This window comes from Melanostigma gelatinosum (assembly GCF_949748355.1).
Source record: "Melanostigma gelatinosum genome assembly, chromosome: 15".
NCBI lineage: Eukaryota > Metazoa > Chordata > Actinopteri > Perciformes > Zoarcidae > Melanostigma > Melanostigma gelatinosum.
This window is the reverse complement of record NC_136648.1, coordinates 5,967,314-5,982,431: the sequence shown is the minus strand read 5'-3', so window position 1 is coordinate 5,982,431 and position 15,118 is coordinate 5,967,314. Positions and strand designations below refer to the sequence as shown.

Below are 15,118 nucleotides of genomic sequence, written 5' to 3'. Positions count from 1 at the left end.
GACCTCCGTATTCCCGATGTCCGCGAACGCAACGCGTCGATGTTTTGACCCGCAGTGATGACGTAGGCATCACAATGTTTCCTTAATGGCTCTTAACAGCAAAGACAAAGTACAGAGGAGGGAGAAAATCACCAGGAGACAGAGCTAAAATCTCGGAGTAACGTAACTCCCGATGTACACGAGATATTTCTCCAGGCTACTGTCAGGTAGGAAGCAGGATATCATGCATATGTCTCTTTTGTCTCATGTTTGTATTGTCTTCCATCATCACTGTAGCCAGCACTGCCAATCATGTCCTTGGGTGTGAGAGGAGTCGGATTGTTCCTGCAGAGGAAGAAGATGGCTGTGTTAAGTTTAGCTGATGCAACGTTACCTGTCGTTTAATCATCATTTAATTAGTCATTGTGGATGGAAGCCAGCCATCAGGGATAACTGTTATAATGTGTTAATAGCTTTTTAAAACAGTCAATAATTATGTTTGTATCACAGCGTTTGTAAAACCTGCAAATTATTTAAAAGATCCTCAGTATTGCCCTGACCAAAGTACATTAGTAGTTTCATCATTTCCATGCAACTCTGCATGCAAATTCTTCTATGGCGTGAGTCAAAGGGCACTTTGCAATGTGTGAGATAGTTAGAAAATGCCTGATACAATTTAGCAAATAGAGTGGAGGTTTCTGGAACTACTTCACCTCCAGTGTATGGAGCAGTCTGAAGAGTTACAACTCCAGCAACACTTGTAGTACAGAGAGCAGGGACACAGAGGAAGTCCACGAGCTGAGATGTGTTTTACAATAACGTTGTTCTTGCCAATGCTACACTTGTGACACTCACTCTATAACATAGAATATTATTTATGCTATATGTGGACAGACAATAGGGAAAACAATGGAATGAAGAGATCACAGCATTAGACTGAATAAGGAAGAGAACTGGTTGAACATGTGCCCACATAATCCCCAAATCACCTGTTTCTAGGTAAATTGAACTAACAACACTGCTGTTTTGACATTACATACTGTGTGTTGTACTTTCTAGGGCTGCAACAAATGATTATTTTCGTTACCGGCGAGTCCTATGAATGGAATTGTTGGCAGAAAAGTGCGGGAAAAAAAATTCTGATCCCAAATCCTGAGGTGACATATTAAAATAGCCTTTTTTGCCCAATTTATACCAACTTTTTTGCACAATTCATACCAAAGATATTCAATATATTAAATCAAAATACGAGCAGTCAATTGTCACATGTGAGAAGCTGGAGCTATGAAATGTGAGCATTTTTTTGCTCGTTGCTGATAAATTTGTTGATCAACTTCTTGTTTCAGCACCATGAAGCCTGTATCAGACCACTGAGACCTGATGGGTTTCACATGACTTCAATTTAGTTTCAGGCAAATATCAATCACATGGGGTTTATTGCACATGGTTAAAGTCCAGCACGGTGTAATCTCGAGGTGATTGTAAACTTGCAGTAACTCATTTCCTGTCACGCAGCTCGATGTCGAGTACAAACGGTTGATTCTTGTGTGAGTTTTGGATTTTATGTACCTGAAAGTTTCAGAAGCTTTGTCAAGACATTCGTAGTTTTGTTCTTGTATCTTTTTTTTTGTATATTTTTTTGCCTGTAAAATGTCGAAAGTCTATTATTTCGACATTGCGTGTGTAAATGCAGAACAAAAACCAGCCGGGGTTAACGGTAGTGTGTGAGCAGTCTGCAGTTAATCAATTACACAACAACTACAACGTCCTTATGCATGCAGCTAACAATGCGCCCCCAAAAACTCTGCAGTTGGTGCAGCAGTATGCACAAATAGCCATGGACAGACACAGAGATGCACACACATGCCCAACCTCATTATCTCCTTGCAGAGATAATGATAATGATGGAAATAATAATTAGTTGTAGTCCTAACTGTTTCCCTATGGTAACAGGAAGCCAATGCAAAGGATAACTATTGGAGAACCCTGTGGTGGAGGGTTGTTGTTTGGCTCGGTACCCATTTCAGAACAGGGCTCCAAAACGTGTTCCGGCTCCTTCCGAGGCTTGTGCCAGAGGAACTGCTGCATCTTTAATTAGCCATGTTGCCTTTTATGGGAGGCATTCAAGAGGCAATGGAGAATGACTCTCTGTCATTTGCACCTGTAAAGACGACCTCACTTCATCTGGGGTGCCTGGAAACAAGACGGCTCACATGCTGTGATTTTTGCCTATAAAAAGATTTTGGAGACTAGTTTTATGTTTTTAAAGATTTGTTAGGCGAATATGTCACGCTGTGTGACGACATTGATGTAAGTAATAGGCCTATAATCATAATAATTGATATTAGCTTTTCACTGTAGCTCAATGTAGCAGCTCTAGCTGGTATCAGAGCTGTGTTTTATCCACCCTGTTGTACGGTTCTGAATGCTGGAGAATGACGCAAGAAGATCTCAACAGACTATCAACCTTCCATACCAAGAGTTTAAGACGATTACTGCACATTTTCTGGCCAAGCACCATCTCAAGTAAAGAACTGTATGACAAATGCCAACACGAAAGCATGGAGACCATCCTAATGAGAAGACGATGGGGATGGATAGGACATGTGTTGAGAAAAGATCTTGCTGATATCACAAGAACAGCCTTACGTTGGACACCAGAAGGGAAAAGAAAAAGAGGCCGACCAAGAAACGCATGGAGAAGAACTGTGGAGAAGGAGATGCAGAGCCTAAACCACTCATGGGGCACCATCCAGCGAGGCACCATCCAGCGAGGCACCATCCAGCGACTCGCCCAGGACAGACAGGAGTGGAAGACTTTTGTTGCTGCCCTACATGCCAAGAGGCCTAAAGGGAAATGATGACTCGTGCGTTAACGTGGCCCCGCCCTTTCTTTTGCTCTCCTCCATCCCACACTCGTACACAATCGACTTGTCCTGCACATGATCACGTCCTCCCTGTTCACTTAAATTCTCCGTCTGCTTGAGCTGTGCGTGTATTGACCAAAGGTAAGGCGGAAAACTCCAGGCATCACTTTGTTCTTTATTTTAGTCGCATTTCTATGTTGGTCACAAAATAAATGTTGTGTAGAGTATATGGCAGTACAGTAGTAAATAGCTATTTTTGCAAAGATGTGCACTACGATGACTATACTTACAGGTTTGTTGGTGATTGGATTGCTGCATAATTCAGTTAAATTTAGTTTAAAGTTGTTTCCTTGAAAAATGAGCCAATGTCTCTGTAAAGAGTTCTTCCTCTTTAGCCTATTGTGAGTCTTATCTCTTCTGTTCTTTCTTGCCTTCACAAGCAGAGAAGTGCTCTCCAATTAGTGAGTACTTGTCCCTGCACCACGGTAAACTCGCGGCTTGCCAAGCCGTTGATTGCCTTTGCTCTTGCCCTTGTGGGAGATGTTTTGGTCTCCCACCAGAGCGAGGCTTGTCTGAGCATGTTAACCCGCTGTAATGTTTTTTTTTATTTCAAGTCTCGGTCGGTAATGACTCATGCCATAAGTTTCCAGAGGATGCGTGTCACACCTCCAGCCACACCCTCTTGTTTCCTATACTGAACTCTCTCCTCTGCGACTCTCCTTCCAGCTATGGCTGGACCCAGGCCTGTGGTGTTCAGCGGCCCATCCGGGGCAGGGAAGAGCACGCTGTTGAAGAAGCTCATGAAAGAGTATGACAGTGTCTTTGGCTTCAGTGTTTCCCGTAAGTATACCACTCTAGATAGAGTTTGTTATGTGTTCTCAGGGAGTCTTTTCAGTCTTATCTTATAAATGTCTTCTCGACCCTCAGATACAACAAGAAATCCTCGGGCCGGAGAAGAGAATGGCAAAGGTACAACTTGTTCCTCCTCTTTCATGACCCCTGTAGCAAATCCCAGTTTGTGAGTCTGGAGTGTTTTTAGCTGTATTCATCTGTATTCATTTTTGGGTGGTTTCAGATTACCATTACGTCACACGGGAGGTGATGCAGGCCGGGATCGAAAACGGTGAATTCATAGAGAGCGCGGAGTTCTCGGGGAACATGTACGGCACCAGTAAAGCTGCCGTGCAAGACGTCCAGGCCAAGAACCTCATCTGTATCCTTGACATCGACATGCAGGGTGTGATGAAAATCAAAACGACAGACCTCCGGCCCCTCTACATCTCCATCCAGCCGCCCTCCATGGCAGTCCTGGTGAGCACAGAAGAGAAATGCATTTCATTGAGTCTTTCTTTTTGTATTGTCCTGCCAGCGAGGCGTTCCTGGGTGTGACTTTCTGTTTGTTTTGTACCACAGTTGTCTTGTCATGTAGGTTGTTGATGTTCTGAATGCTTTGTGTTTTTGTTTCAGGAAAAACGTTTGCGAGACAGAAAAACTGAGACGGAGGAGAGTCTCCAGAAGCGTTTAAAAGCGGCTGAGGTGGACATGAAGTTAGGTACGCATTTGTTTTTGTTTGCAAATATTAAATTACATAAGTGTTTAAAACATAAGTCTAAACAGAATTGTATGTCCTTCTAGGTGAAGAACCTGGAGTCTTTGATGTCCTAATTGTCAATGATAATTTGGAGGATGCCTATGGGCAGTTGAAACGTGCTCTTCTTGAGGTAAGAGATTTACATTAAAACACTGCTTTAATGCATTCACTTGAGCATCAACGGATAGATTTTTGATACCTTTGCACACTGAATGAAAATGTTTTACGCTGATAAGATTCAGGTGAAGGGAGACTCAGACTTTTTATCGAAGAGAAGCACGATCTGCCTCTTACAAGTTGAATTGAATCCTCACCCAAACCGAGATCGTCCAATCATAGCCTTGCAACTGACCTGACCACGCTACACAGAGCATCTACAGAGTTTGGAGAGTCGGGGGTTGTTGTTGTTGTTTAGCCTTTCCAAAAGCAAAAGTGTGAGGAATGGATTCAACTTTGTGTTCATCTGCTGTGTGCAGTCTCACCTCAAATTTCTTTGTTCATTGTTGTAGATTTCTAACATTGTAAAATGTTTTTTTCCCTTCTCTAGGAAATCAATAAGGTCAAGAAAGTCAACATGTCTTCGTAGGGGACAGCTGCATCCTGACACCTTTTAGTCCCGTCCATCCACTCCTCCCTAAACAACCCCACAGACCTCAGTTACAGTCGTGAACATTCCCTCAGATGGTCTGTGAAACTCCAACCAATGTCCCTTAGCGGATACACAAATATGTAGGTTTTATATGGTGTTTAGAGGTTATTATTTAGATGTATTAACACGTGCGTGTCCTTTTCTTTACTGACCTGAAACGCTTTACATATTGTAGGTGTCCCTTGTATGAAGAGAAGTTACTCCAATTATGCTTACTTGATATGTGGCTGGTATGTTATGCAGGGTGCTCTGCTGGACTGGGTTTACCAGGTTTTCCGGATATACTGCTTGCAGCCTTTACGAACACAAACAGGGCGGGGGCAGGTCACATGACTAACCACGATCTTAAAACAGCAGTTTATTCACATGATGGAATAAGCTAGTTTCTAGATATCTTAATGAGTGGCAGAGAGTTATGCTACTCTTGTGCCACCAGTCATATCATGTTGATTTGAGAGATTTACAGAGATGGATAGCTGCACACGTTTAGTTCAGGAGGGAAACTCGTCAGCATTACAACTGATTACGTTTGTTAAAAACAAACATGGTGGCAGTTTATGTTCAAAGGGGTGCATGAAAGTCTTTCCAGTGCTGTTAAATGCTTTTCTTTGACAGATTTTGTGTAAATTGCCACAGAACTCCATTATTGCATATGTTTGCAGGATAACCATGAATACTGTTGTGCTCTAGTGAGATTAAATCCTATGATGGAAAATGTGGCTTAAAACAAAGAAAGAATAGATCATATATTGTCACTTAGAATGTCGCTTGGAAAATGAATGTCATGTTTTTCTTTTATATGTTGTAGAATTAAGCACGCAGATCTTTAACTTGTTTACTCGTTTGAATATCTATGACCAATGTATACACAGGAATCCTGAAGTTAAATTAAATAACTTTCAGACCCTTCTCATTTATTTTAAGACCTCATTGCCACTTTGGGTTCTAACAGGGACTCACTTTAACTTACTCTACTATACATTGATTATAAGATAGCACAACTAAACAGTCAGCAATACGCTCACAATCTTGTTCTCCATCATACAAACTCTTCAACTCTGTTATTTGGCTGTTATTTATAGATTCTTTGTTATTGTATTTGTATGTTATGGTGCAATTAAAGGAATTTGAGGTCAAGCATTTCACTACATCTTCTTGTACAACCAGTATTTGACCAATAAGCTTTGAACTTTGGTGAAAGGTAGTGTATGAAACTTTTGCTAAAAAATATGTTATACTAATCTGACTTTTTATGACGTCTTTTCGACATACTCTAATATAACCTTTTATTCGTTTTAGGCGCTATACTTTGCATTTTTATGATGTTTCAACATACAATAATATGATTTTTTTTTACATTCTATACTTTGACTTTTCTTCATCATACATGACATCATACTTAATTGATGTTTTCATAGACTACACTGACATTTAATTGATTTTTATTGATACGATACCAGAACTTTCTTCTACATACTATACTGTGATTTATTTATTTGTAACATACTATATGACTTTTTCGACATAATACGTGATGCTTTAAGACGTATTTTCAACACACCATTGTGTAACGTTGTTTTTTTTACACATTTGTATGTGTGCTATGAGTAACAATTGTGAAAGAAACTGGCCATACTTATTATTTGCAGTACAACTATTTATTAGAACTGGGAACTCAAACGTTTTGCAAAACTACACACATACAGTACAAGCAATTACAATCTATTAGTGTGTTAATGTAAATACATGATCCTTGTAACTGACTAAAAGACCTTAAAAACACCACAAATCTTTCAGGGGCAGCTTTTTCTTTCTAGTCACTATTTCGTTTGAAAAGGTAGTAAATCATGTGAGCTCAAGTACTTTGCACAAACATTTGCTCGCAATCAAATACAACATTAGAGATCAGGTTACTCTCAATAAACACAAATCTGCTTTGGAAAAGCAAACGCATGCAGTCACTAATCTAAATATCTTCCGCTTACATATGTCCCTGTGATACGCTGTGAATTCACAGGTGATTGCACTTCATTACCAGACACAAAAATGTCAAAGAATTTGAGTGTAACATTCAATCAACGGTACAAACTTCCGTTTCACAACAATAAATGACACATGCAGTCAAACACAGATCCAGTGTGAAACAGATTCACCTTCCAAATGACTCGTAGAAATGCCATATTTGTAAAAGCTGCTCACCAACGAATAATTCACAAACACCCAAAAGAAGAACTCGTGTTTAATTTTGTCAAACTAATATTGAAAGTTTGACAGCACATCTTAAACTTAAACAGCCGATGGACCACAGCGGTCTCCAAAGTTCTGTTAATTGTACATCATCAGTGTACAAACGATGACCGTGTTGCATATTTATATTTAACACTGAACTAGAAACATAGACATGACCTCACTAACTCCAACATTTGCTGATCCAGGAAGCTAAAGAACTGCAAAAGGCGACATAACTTCAAAGGTACAAAAGTAAAACCAAAAATATATATATACCTAAATAGACTGTATAATTATTTTGTTTGTGTATATAGCAATAGCCATCTCTAAGGATAATGTCTGGATCAGTTAGTATTAGTGGGTCAAGGTTCATGATTTCGAGAAGCTGTATTTAAGTGAAAAAATTTAATTCAACTTAAAAACAGACGTCAAAATAGTTCATCGGTAAAAAGTCAATCCTTAATTTCCTTTTTCTCTCCGTCCACCACGCACATTGTACAACACATACTGCACATGTCATTAAGCAGTTGTAACAAAGCAGTTTGGGACTGAAACATTTTCCAACTCGCCTCGTCTAGAAACCATTTGACACTAACCACTCGTCAAGAAAAAGACTCAGAGAATGAGCTTTTTGTTCTGATTGGAAGCTTCAAAATGGAATGGTTTGTCAAATGCAGTAAAGATACTTCAGGTCAGGATGTGCCTTACTCATGGAAGTAGAAATGTCCCCATTTAAGACTACGAGGGTTTGTCGTACCAAGTATAATGGTTAGCTCCTACTTGTTCTGAGGAAGCTTATCGCTAATTTGAAGAGTGACTGCGTTGCCCACTGATGTATAGCCGTAGGTCTGAGTTGACACTTTGGTTTTAAAGCTCTGCTGCCCCCCCTCAACTCTCTGCACCTCTGAGCAGTATGAAGGCTTCACTTCCAGCTTTGCGTGGCTCACTTGGATGGGGACGTGTCTCTCCGTCCTGGACTGGCCTCCGCTGGCTTGGGGCACTGCAGGTGAGAAAAGGCTGCTGGAGAGATGCTCCCTGAAGCGGCCGAAGAAGCCGCTCCTCTGCCTCGGGACCATAACAGGCCGCCCCACGTTGAGGAGCACCGGCTGTCCCACCGCGGACCCGCCGATCTCCCTCTGGAGCACAGAGATCTCACAGGGCTTTTCTGCAGCAGGCTTGTGGGTGCTGGTGGAACCGTAGGTCTCCCCTTCTTCTGGGATGTAATCCTCCAAGTCTTCAAGGGTCAAAACACGGCCGCCTTGTGTCAGAATCTTAGGCTCCTGCTTTCCGAGTGAGTTATGATCCTCGTCTTCATCATCAGGTTCAAAAATGATGGTTTGGTCATCATCTGGGTCCTCACTGTCCTCTCCAGCTAGAGTGAGGACAGATAAGAGCTCATGTGGCTCTCCAGCGACTCCAGAGACAGAATCAGAGGTAACACTACCCTGCTCCTCATCCCAGGAGAGGCTGCTGATGTCCCCCTGCAGCTGGGCCTTGGCCTGCTCCACCAGCTTGTTGTTGGAATTGTTAGTGTTTGGGTTTTCCGGTGGAGATCTTCTGGGTCTGGAGGGAGTGGTTGCACGATCAGACCCTGCCGGTGAGACGCCCCTCCTCCTGGACAGCCTGGGAGATTTATTGATCTTATACTCGATGACCTCCTCCACCTCGATCCACCTGGGCTTGCTCTCCATGACTCTGGCTTCAGCACCCTCCGGTTCAGTCACATGGAGGGTTGGGATGCCGGTCTTTCTCGGAGTGGGCACCCTTCTCGGCCTGCCTGTGGGGAGCTCTGGGGTGGAGGTCTCCGAGCGGTGGGCTCCAGCAAGAGTCAAGCCGGGGGATTTGTGCCTCCTCATACGTGGGTTCCTCACCACAGTGGTTATAGTCTCCTCACTGGTGTAAAGAGAGAGAGAGAGAGAGAGAGAGAACACAGACATTATAAAACTAGAGTGAAAAAGCTATCAGGCTGCACGCAGTTTTCACACCAATGATTGAAGCTGATGGGCTTACATCGCCACTCATAAGCCAACAGTGCAAGTGACACTGATCTATGTATGAAAAGCTCTTTCTAAGTGTGATGTTAAGTAGGCACTTCCCACCATAACATTTGCTGCGCTGCATATTGTGTGTGTTGCTACAGCAGGAATACAAATGCTGTGTGAGGAGCTGCAGTAATAAAGCTGCCGGTTAAAGACGACAGCACCCTGGTGAGGAGAGCCCATCCTTTCATCACCCTCGTGTCAGAATCCTCATGCTTTAAATACTACACAACGATGCATACACGAGGCCACAGAGCGAAGCACACACACATGCAAAATAACTATAAATCATCTTTAAGTACATTTCATCTTCTCGCTAGCAATATCTACACATTATATTATTATTATTATTATTATTATAAAACGCAGATCGGCAGAGATCTTTTCCAGACGTGGTTTGTGTGCGAGTAATTGCAGAATTGCGGCAGTGTATGGTTGATTGCGTGCGGCGTAATGTCTCAGGGAGACATCGATTGTTGTTTCAATGTATGTTTTAAATCTCCTTTACTTTTGCCTTTATGCTTTTAATGGTTTCATGTGAAGCACTTTGAATTACCTTGTTGTTGAAATGTGCTATACAAATAAACTTGCCTTGCCTTACACAGCGAGACCAGAAATAAAACATTCAATGCATCTGTATCACAGAGGCTGCAGAGGAAGCCTATCCTGAAACAAATACCTTTCACGATTCTTAACTTTTGACACATGATCTCAAAGTTAGATACAAAGCTCTTTCTTATATAGTCTAAGTAACATTTATTACCGAATTACTTGACATGTAATGCACAGAGGAGTTGTCGAGAGGATGAACTGATGTCCAACCAGGCAACAGACATGCTGCAGGCACAAAGTACATGGCTTAACATAAAGTATAAAAATATGCCTGTTCACTTACATGATGATGGTTTTCTTTGGTATCCTCGTCTCCTGTTCAGTAACTGTGGGTGGAAGCAGAATCAATGAGATTGAACAGGAAAAATGAAGTGAAGCGCAAACAACAGTCACATCTAGAGAACAAGATGCATGAGACGATTATGCATCTTTAACGTCTGCATTAAAAGCCAATGTTATTCAGTGTGCATATTATACAAATAGTCGAGAGAGAGTCTGCTTGTGTGAGGGTTGAGTCAGCGCTCCTACCTTCGATAGTGATGGCCTGCTCACCAGTGCGAGCCACAGCAGAGGGTGGAACGAGATCAGCAGCACACTTGGCGCTGCCCAGACGGTTCGACAACTGGCAAAAGCAGAGGATATATTTTTAGAGCCTCAGAGATGAGTTATTGTTGCTAATTGATATCAACTGTACTCGAGTCAAGATTTATACTTTTCCTCGTATACATATTAATTGAATAACACTCTCATAAAGTTTGTGATTCAAGTATGACTTTTTTTAATGTCGACCAACCTCGCACTCATAGTGTCCGAGGTCTCTCTCGGCCAGTTTCTTTATCACCAAGACCAGAACTCCGCTGCGGAGCTCGCTGTAGGTCTGATACTTTCCCTGGTCAGTCAGCAGCCTGCCATCTTTGAACCACCTTGATAGATAAACACAGCCAGGGATGAGAAAAAGAGGTAAACACAGAGGGAGACGGGAGTTTCAAGGGACCTTCTGAATTTAATTAAAATGTTCGGCAAATCTCATACCTGATCTTGGGGTTGGGGGCGCTCTGTATGACGCAGGTGAACTGAGTGTCCTCACCGGCAACATATATAGCGTTCCTCATTTTATTCACAAAACGAGGAGGCACTACAAGAAACATGTCAAAATATAATCCATGTTTAAATACTGGTTTCACAAAAATATATTCATTCCAAAAGGTTGAAGGCTGAAGTACAATTATTGATATTTATAAATGAAAGCATCCACTATCACACCGTGCATGTGTGCCACTTACCCTGAACGGTGATCTTGCCGAGAGTGCTGGCATTGCCAGCTGAGCTTGTGGCTAAGCACATGTACTGGCCGGAATCATCTGCTGTCATGTTATCCAAGATCAGTGTGCAGGAACCATCCAGATCCTCAATGATGATGTGATGAGGATCTGCCTCCACAGTACGTCCATCTACATCCATCAAGTAAACACGGCATTGATAGAACACATTTAGACTCAGATACTTTTTGTATACGGAAGTTAGTCACTAAGTGTCATGTACCATTGCTCCCCATTTGTCTGAACAGTTTATTGTCCAATAGAGCAAATGACGTACCCTTGTACCAAGTGACCGCTGGTTTGGGTACACCAGTGACTTTGCAGGCCAGCTTAACAGTCTGTCCCAGCTCTGCTATGCAGTTTGCCAGAATTTCATCAAAGTCAGGAGGACCTGTAAAAGGAGATTAATCAGGAAAGGTAGTGTTTGAAAGTGGGAGAACATCAAAAATACATTTTGAGTGATAAAATGATAAAATAAAGAATAAGATGCAGAAAAGAAAATGGACTGTGTGTGTGTTCCACTCACTCCACGCAGGCGTGCTGTATCGCTGCTGCAGCTCTCTGAAGTCTCTCAGCCACGAGTTCTTGATGGTAACAGTTCGGGCCTGCAAGGTGTATTTCCTCACAGAGTCCTCGCGTTCATGCCAGATCTCAAAGGCACGGTCGTCGCCCTCCACTGTCTCATTCACGTCAATGTTATTCAGCTGCAGCAGGATGGAGAACAACAGAAAACATCATTTAAGCTGGTGATCAGGAAAGAAGTTGTGATTATATGAAACGTCTTACCTTCATCATGTTCTTAAAAGCATATGCTTGTGTGTCAGTGTTGCTGTCTCTCTTGGGTTTGCAGATTATACAGTAGTTCTTAAACAGGAACACGTGGCGGTTGTGTCCTCTAGAAGACGACCTAATTCCTGGAGCCCCTTCCCACACTTGGAAGGGTCCCTGGTTTCAAAAAGGGAAAAAAAAATCTCTATATTTATTACAATCAAACAAACACAATCATGCCTGTAATCGCAGTATTAAACAAACTCCACCTACCTGTCTCATTGGCTCTCCTAATACTTCCAGTGTGGCAGGATAGTTGTCAATCATGGAGACCTGGTGGGTATTCTCAGAGCGCTGAGGGAGTGCAGACACCATGGCATACGCTTCTTCCAGTAGGCAGCAGTTCTGGCCATTTTTTGCCTTGTTTCTGATGAGCTCCTGAAGATGTCAGAGGAGAGACTTCAATACAACTGCAGTGGCAGAGATACAGGTCTAAAAGCACATGTGTTACACGTGCAATCGATGTATTCCGATCTGTGATGCAGACAAGTGAACCGCAAAGGTTCATGGATATCGTGGAGTCTAAGGTGTTACCTTGAGGGCGGCCTTGTACTTCTGAATCCTCTCCAGTGGTTGTTGGAGGCTGGCGTTGATGCTGCGTACTGGGGGGTCTGCAGGGTCTGCACTGGCTTTCACTTTCTCCGTGTACTCCTACAAGGGAATATTTTTAAATTCAAATATTTATGCTGGTCCAGAGTCCTTTCACAGTCACCCTTATGACAAAGTATGTACAAGTTAGCAAACACAAGTATAGAAGAGTAAAAAGACATTACAATTTTAAATACGCACTGCATATCCCACATGCACCGCAGCAACAGTTGCGCTGTTACCTTGAAGAAGCGGTGAACAGCCTTGTCACTGACAGCAGATTCAGCCTGACTCTGACCTACAAGATACTGGAGGTACTTCTCAAAGCCCTCCTTGTTCTTCAGGAAGCACATGGCTACATCGTCATCTGTCTCACAGTCGTTCAACTTTGGAAGGAATGCCCTAAAAACATAAAAATAGTTGGAAAAGAATTGCATTGAGTATCTCACTGTAAACCCCACTCGTCTGTGATGTTCATCACTTTCTTTATAAAACAAATATCTGACTAAGATGACAAGGCGTCAAGAGGTGAGCTCACTTGCTGTGGAAGGACTTGATATCATCAATGTTCCTGAATATGGCTTCCTTCTGGCTGCTGACATCGGGTGGTGCGTCAGGGTTGTCGGCATGCTTCAGGTGATGGGAGGTAAAGAAGTCGATCTCTTTTACAAACTCGGATTCACCGTTCATCAGGTCTTGGATGAGTTGGCTAGGGACATAAAATAATAGTTGGTTATGATACATCCTTTAGTTCCAGTGTTCTGTAAGTGAGTGTAGATATACTTAACTTACAATAACTTCCTCTGGTATTCACCCTCAGACATCTCCTCTACATTTGACTCTGGAAGGTCACTCGTGTCCACAGAGAGCTGGAACAATGCATATTTTTACTATTCATTAAAAAATGTTCTTAAAAAAGGCCTCAAGACAATTTTCAATAATTGTGAAACAAGTTTAGATGTTATGGTGATGGATAAGTGGCTTTAGTTTTAAGACGCACTTTGAGTTTCTTGTCCAGGTAGGCAGGTGAGACCCAGCCTTGACGGGACGGTGTAGTTTTGGAGGGTTTGGTCCGGACTAACCATTTGAGTGGATGAGCCGAGTCCAAAACCTCAACATACTGTCCCTCCTTTAGAGAGATGGATTCTTTGCTTGCTAACGTGGGGTTGTAGTCAGCCGTTGCCACATAGATGTCAAACATCTGAAAAAAATATGACAACATTAAACTTGTGAACAAAACAAACACTGAAGTTTACAGTTAAACAACTCTGGACAACAATATGTCAGACGGAGAACTTCTATACATCTCACCTCTCCCCTGGCATCCCCCTCATCGGATTCAGAGGAGGAGTCAGCGATGAGAGAGGGAGGACGAGAGCGACCGTGATGAGGTGATGGAGAAGGGGTCTTGGTCTCATCATCACTGTCCACACCTGGTACGCGTAATGAAGCTGAGGCAGCAAGGACGGAGGGAGGTGATCAGAGGAAGACGGGTCAGTTGTGCAAAGAAGTAGAGCTCGTCCAATTAAAATCACTGAGGAAGGGATTATCATACTTTGTCTTTAGTTTGGTAGCAGCTATTAGTGCTCAGTGTCAGAGCATGACGGAGGCCCGTACCAGTCAACTCAAAGTCACATCTAAAGCACTAAACTCACTCTTTGCTGCCATCTACTGGTGCTTTATGGTAATGTTCGTCTAAACATTTAAATCATTACCCCTATAATTCATCATGAATTTTTAGTTCGTAATAATTACATTTTTGTGATGTAAAGGGAAAAAAAAGGAAGGACAAAAATCCACAACAATCATTTCATTCTAAATGCTTTGCTGTGTGTTAGTATTGTGACGACATGCGAGAATAAGCTACAGTGCAGCAGATTATCTGAGCTCTCCACACACATGTCTGCCGGTGAGCATGTGTTCAGACTTCATAGACATTTCAAATCTATTTGAAATCAATTCAAATTAGACGTTTCAGCAATTATAATGCTGACACAGGAAAAGAGGAAACTGTTGTGGATGCACCTTCACATATAATAATTGTTTTTTTGCTGTATGTAAAAGGTAATGTTGTTCAAAAAACGTCTCCACAAATTACCTGTATCTAAAATTCAATGGGGAAATGTATATTAACTGTAAAGCTGATGCACTTGGGATACATACTGGTAGTTTTGGGCCAAGATTTCATCCACTGGAGCACTTCATGATTCTGTAAGCTGTCTGAATAACAAATTAATGGTTGGATGAGAATCTGTATTGATTGGATGGCTCAACTGATGGATGTAAACGTGGTGAAGAAATGACGTCTGTATGAAGTGATGAGGAGTCATGTGGCTCAAACATGCTGAAAAACAAGCACCCGGAAGAGCGGGAAAGGAACACTCCTCCGTCAAGTTTGGCGTCAACGACAAATCTGT

General features: G+C 42.2%; 2 protein-coding genes across 2 annotated transcripts in view; one reads left to right on the top strand and one right to left on the bottom strand.

Moving 5' to 3' along the window:
* The first annotated feature begins 84 nt into the window (after positions 1-84).
* On the top strand, positions 85-6,226 carry guk1a (guanylate kinase 1a). The gene is made up of 7 exons (XM_079285520.1): positions 85-206; positions 3,573-3,686; positions 3,774-3,815; positions 3,922-4,157; positions 4,314-4,398; positions 4,482-4,567; positions 4,985-6,226. Exons 1-7 carry the CDS (start codon positions 173-175, stop codon positions 5,021-5,023), a joined length of 636 nt encoding a protein of 211 aa, XP_079141646.1. The 5' UTR covers positions 85-172; the 3' UTR covers positions 5,024-6,226.
* Positions 6,227-6,728: 502 nt separating this feature from the next.
* obscnb (obscurin, cytoskeletal calmodulin and titin-interacting RhoGEF b) overlaps positions 6,729-15,118 on the bottom strand; it is a 51,701-nt gene continuing 43,311 nt past the window's right edge. Inside the window, exons 71-87 of the mRNA XM_079284905.1 lie at positions 14,865-14,921; positions 14,013-14,152; positions 13,702-13,902; positions 13,494-13,570; positions 13,240-13,410; positions 12,944-13,103; positions 12,648-12,764; positions 12,327-12,491; positions 12,072-12,230; positions 11,812-11,989; positions 11,563-11,676; positions 11,250-11,417; positions 10,999-11,101; positions 10,760-10,889; positions 10,495-10,588; positions 10,250-10,292; positions 6,729-9,208 (exon numbers count right to left, since the gene is read on the bottom strand). Of these exons, the coding sequence (XP_079141031.1) occupies positions 8,092-9,208; positions 10,250-10,292; positions 10,495-10,588; positions 10,760-10,889; positions 10,999-11,101; positions 11,250-11,417; positions 11,563-11,676; positions 11,812-11,989; positions 12,072-12,230; positions 12,327-12,491; positions 12,648-12,764; positions 12,944-13,103; positions 13,240-13,410; positions 13,494-13,570; positions 13,702-13,902; positions 14,013-14,152; positions 14,865-14,921 (3,194 nt within the window). The 3' untranslated portion in view covers positions 6,729-8,091. The remainder of the gene's footprint in view (positions 9,209-10,249; positions 10,293-10,494; positions 10,589-10,759; positions 10,890-10,998; positions 11,102-11,249; positions 11,418-11,562; positions 11,677-11,811; positions 11,990-12,071; positions 12,231-12,326; positions 12,492-12,647; positions 12,765-12,943; positions 13,104-13,239; positions 13,411-13,493; positions 13,571-13,701; positions 13,903-14,012; positions 14,153-14,864; positions 14,922-15,118) is intronic.

What these genes read in the sequence shown, in the direction of transcription:
- guk1a (XM_079285520.1), top strand. Translation starts at nt 173, where the DNA reads ATGTACACGAGATATTTCTCCAGGCTACTGTCAG. An exon ending in CGCCCTCCATGGCAGTCCTG is followed by an intron (nt 4,158 to 4,313) that starts GTGAGCACAGAA and finishes TTTTTGTTTCAG; the next exon opens with GAAAAACGTTTGCGAGACAG. An exon ending in TGAGGTGGACATGAAGTTAG is followed by an intron (nt 4,399 to 4,481) that starts GTACGCATTTGT and finishes ATGTCCTTCTAG; the next exon opens with GTGAAGAACCTGGAGTCTTT.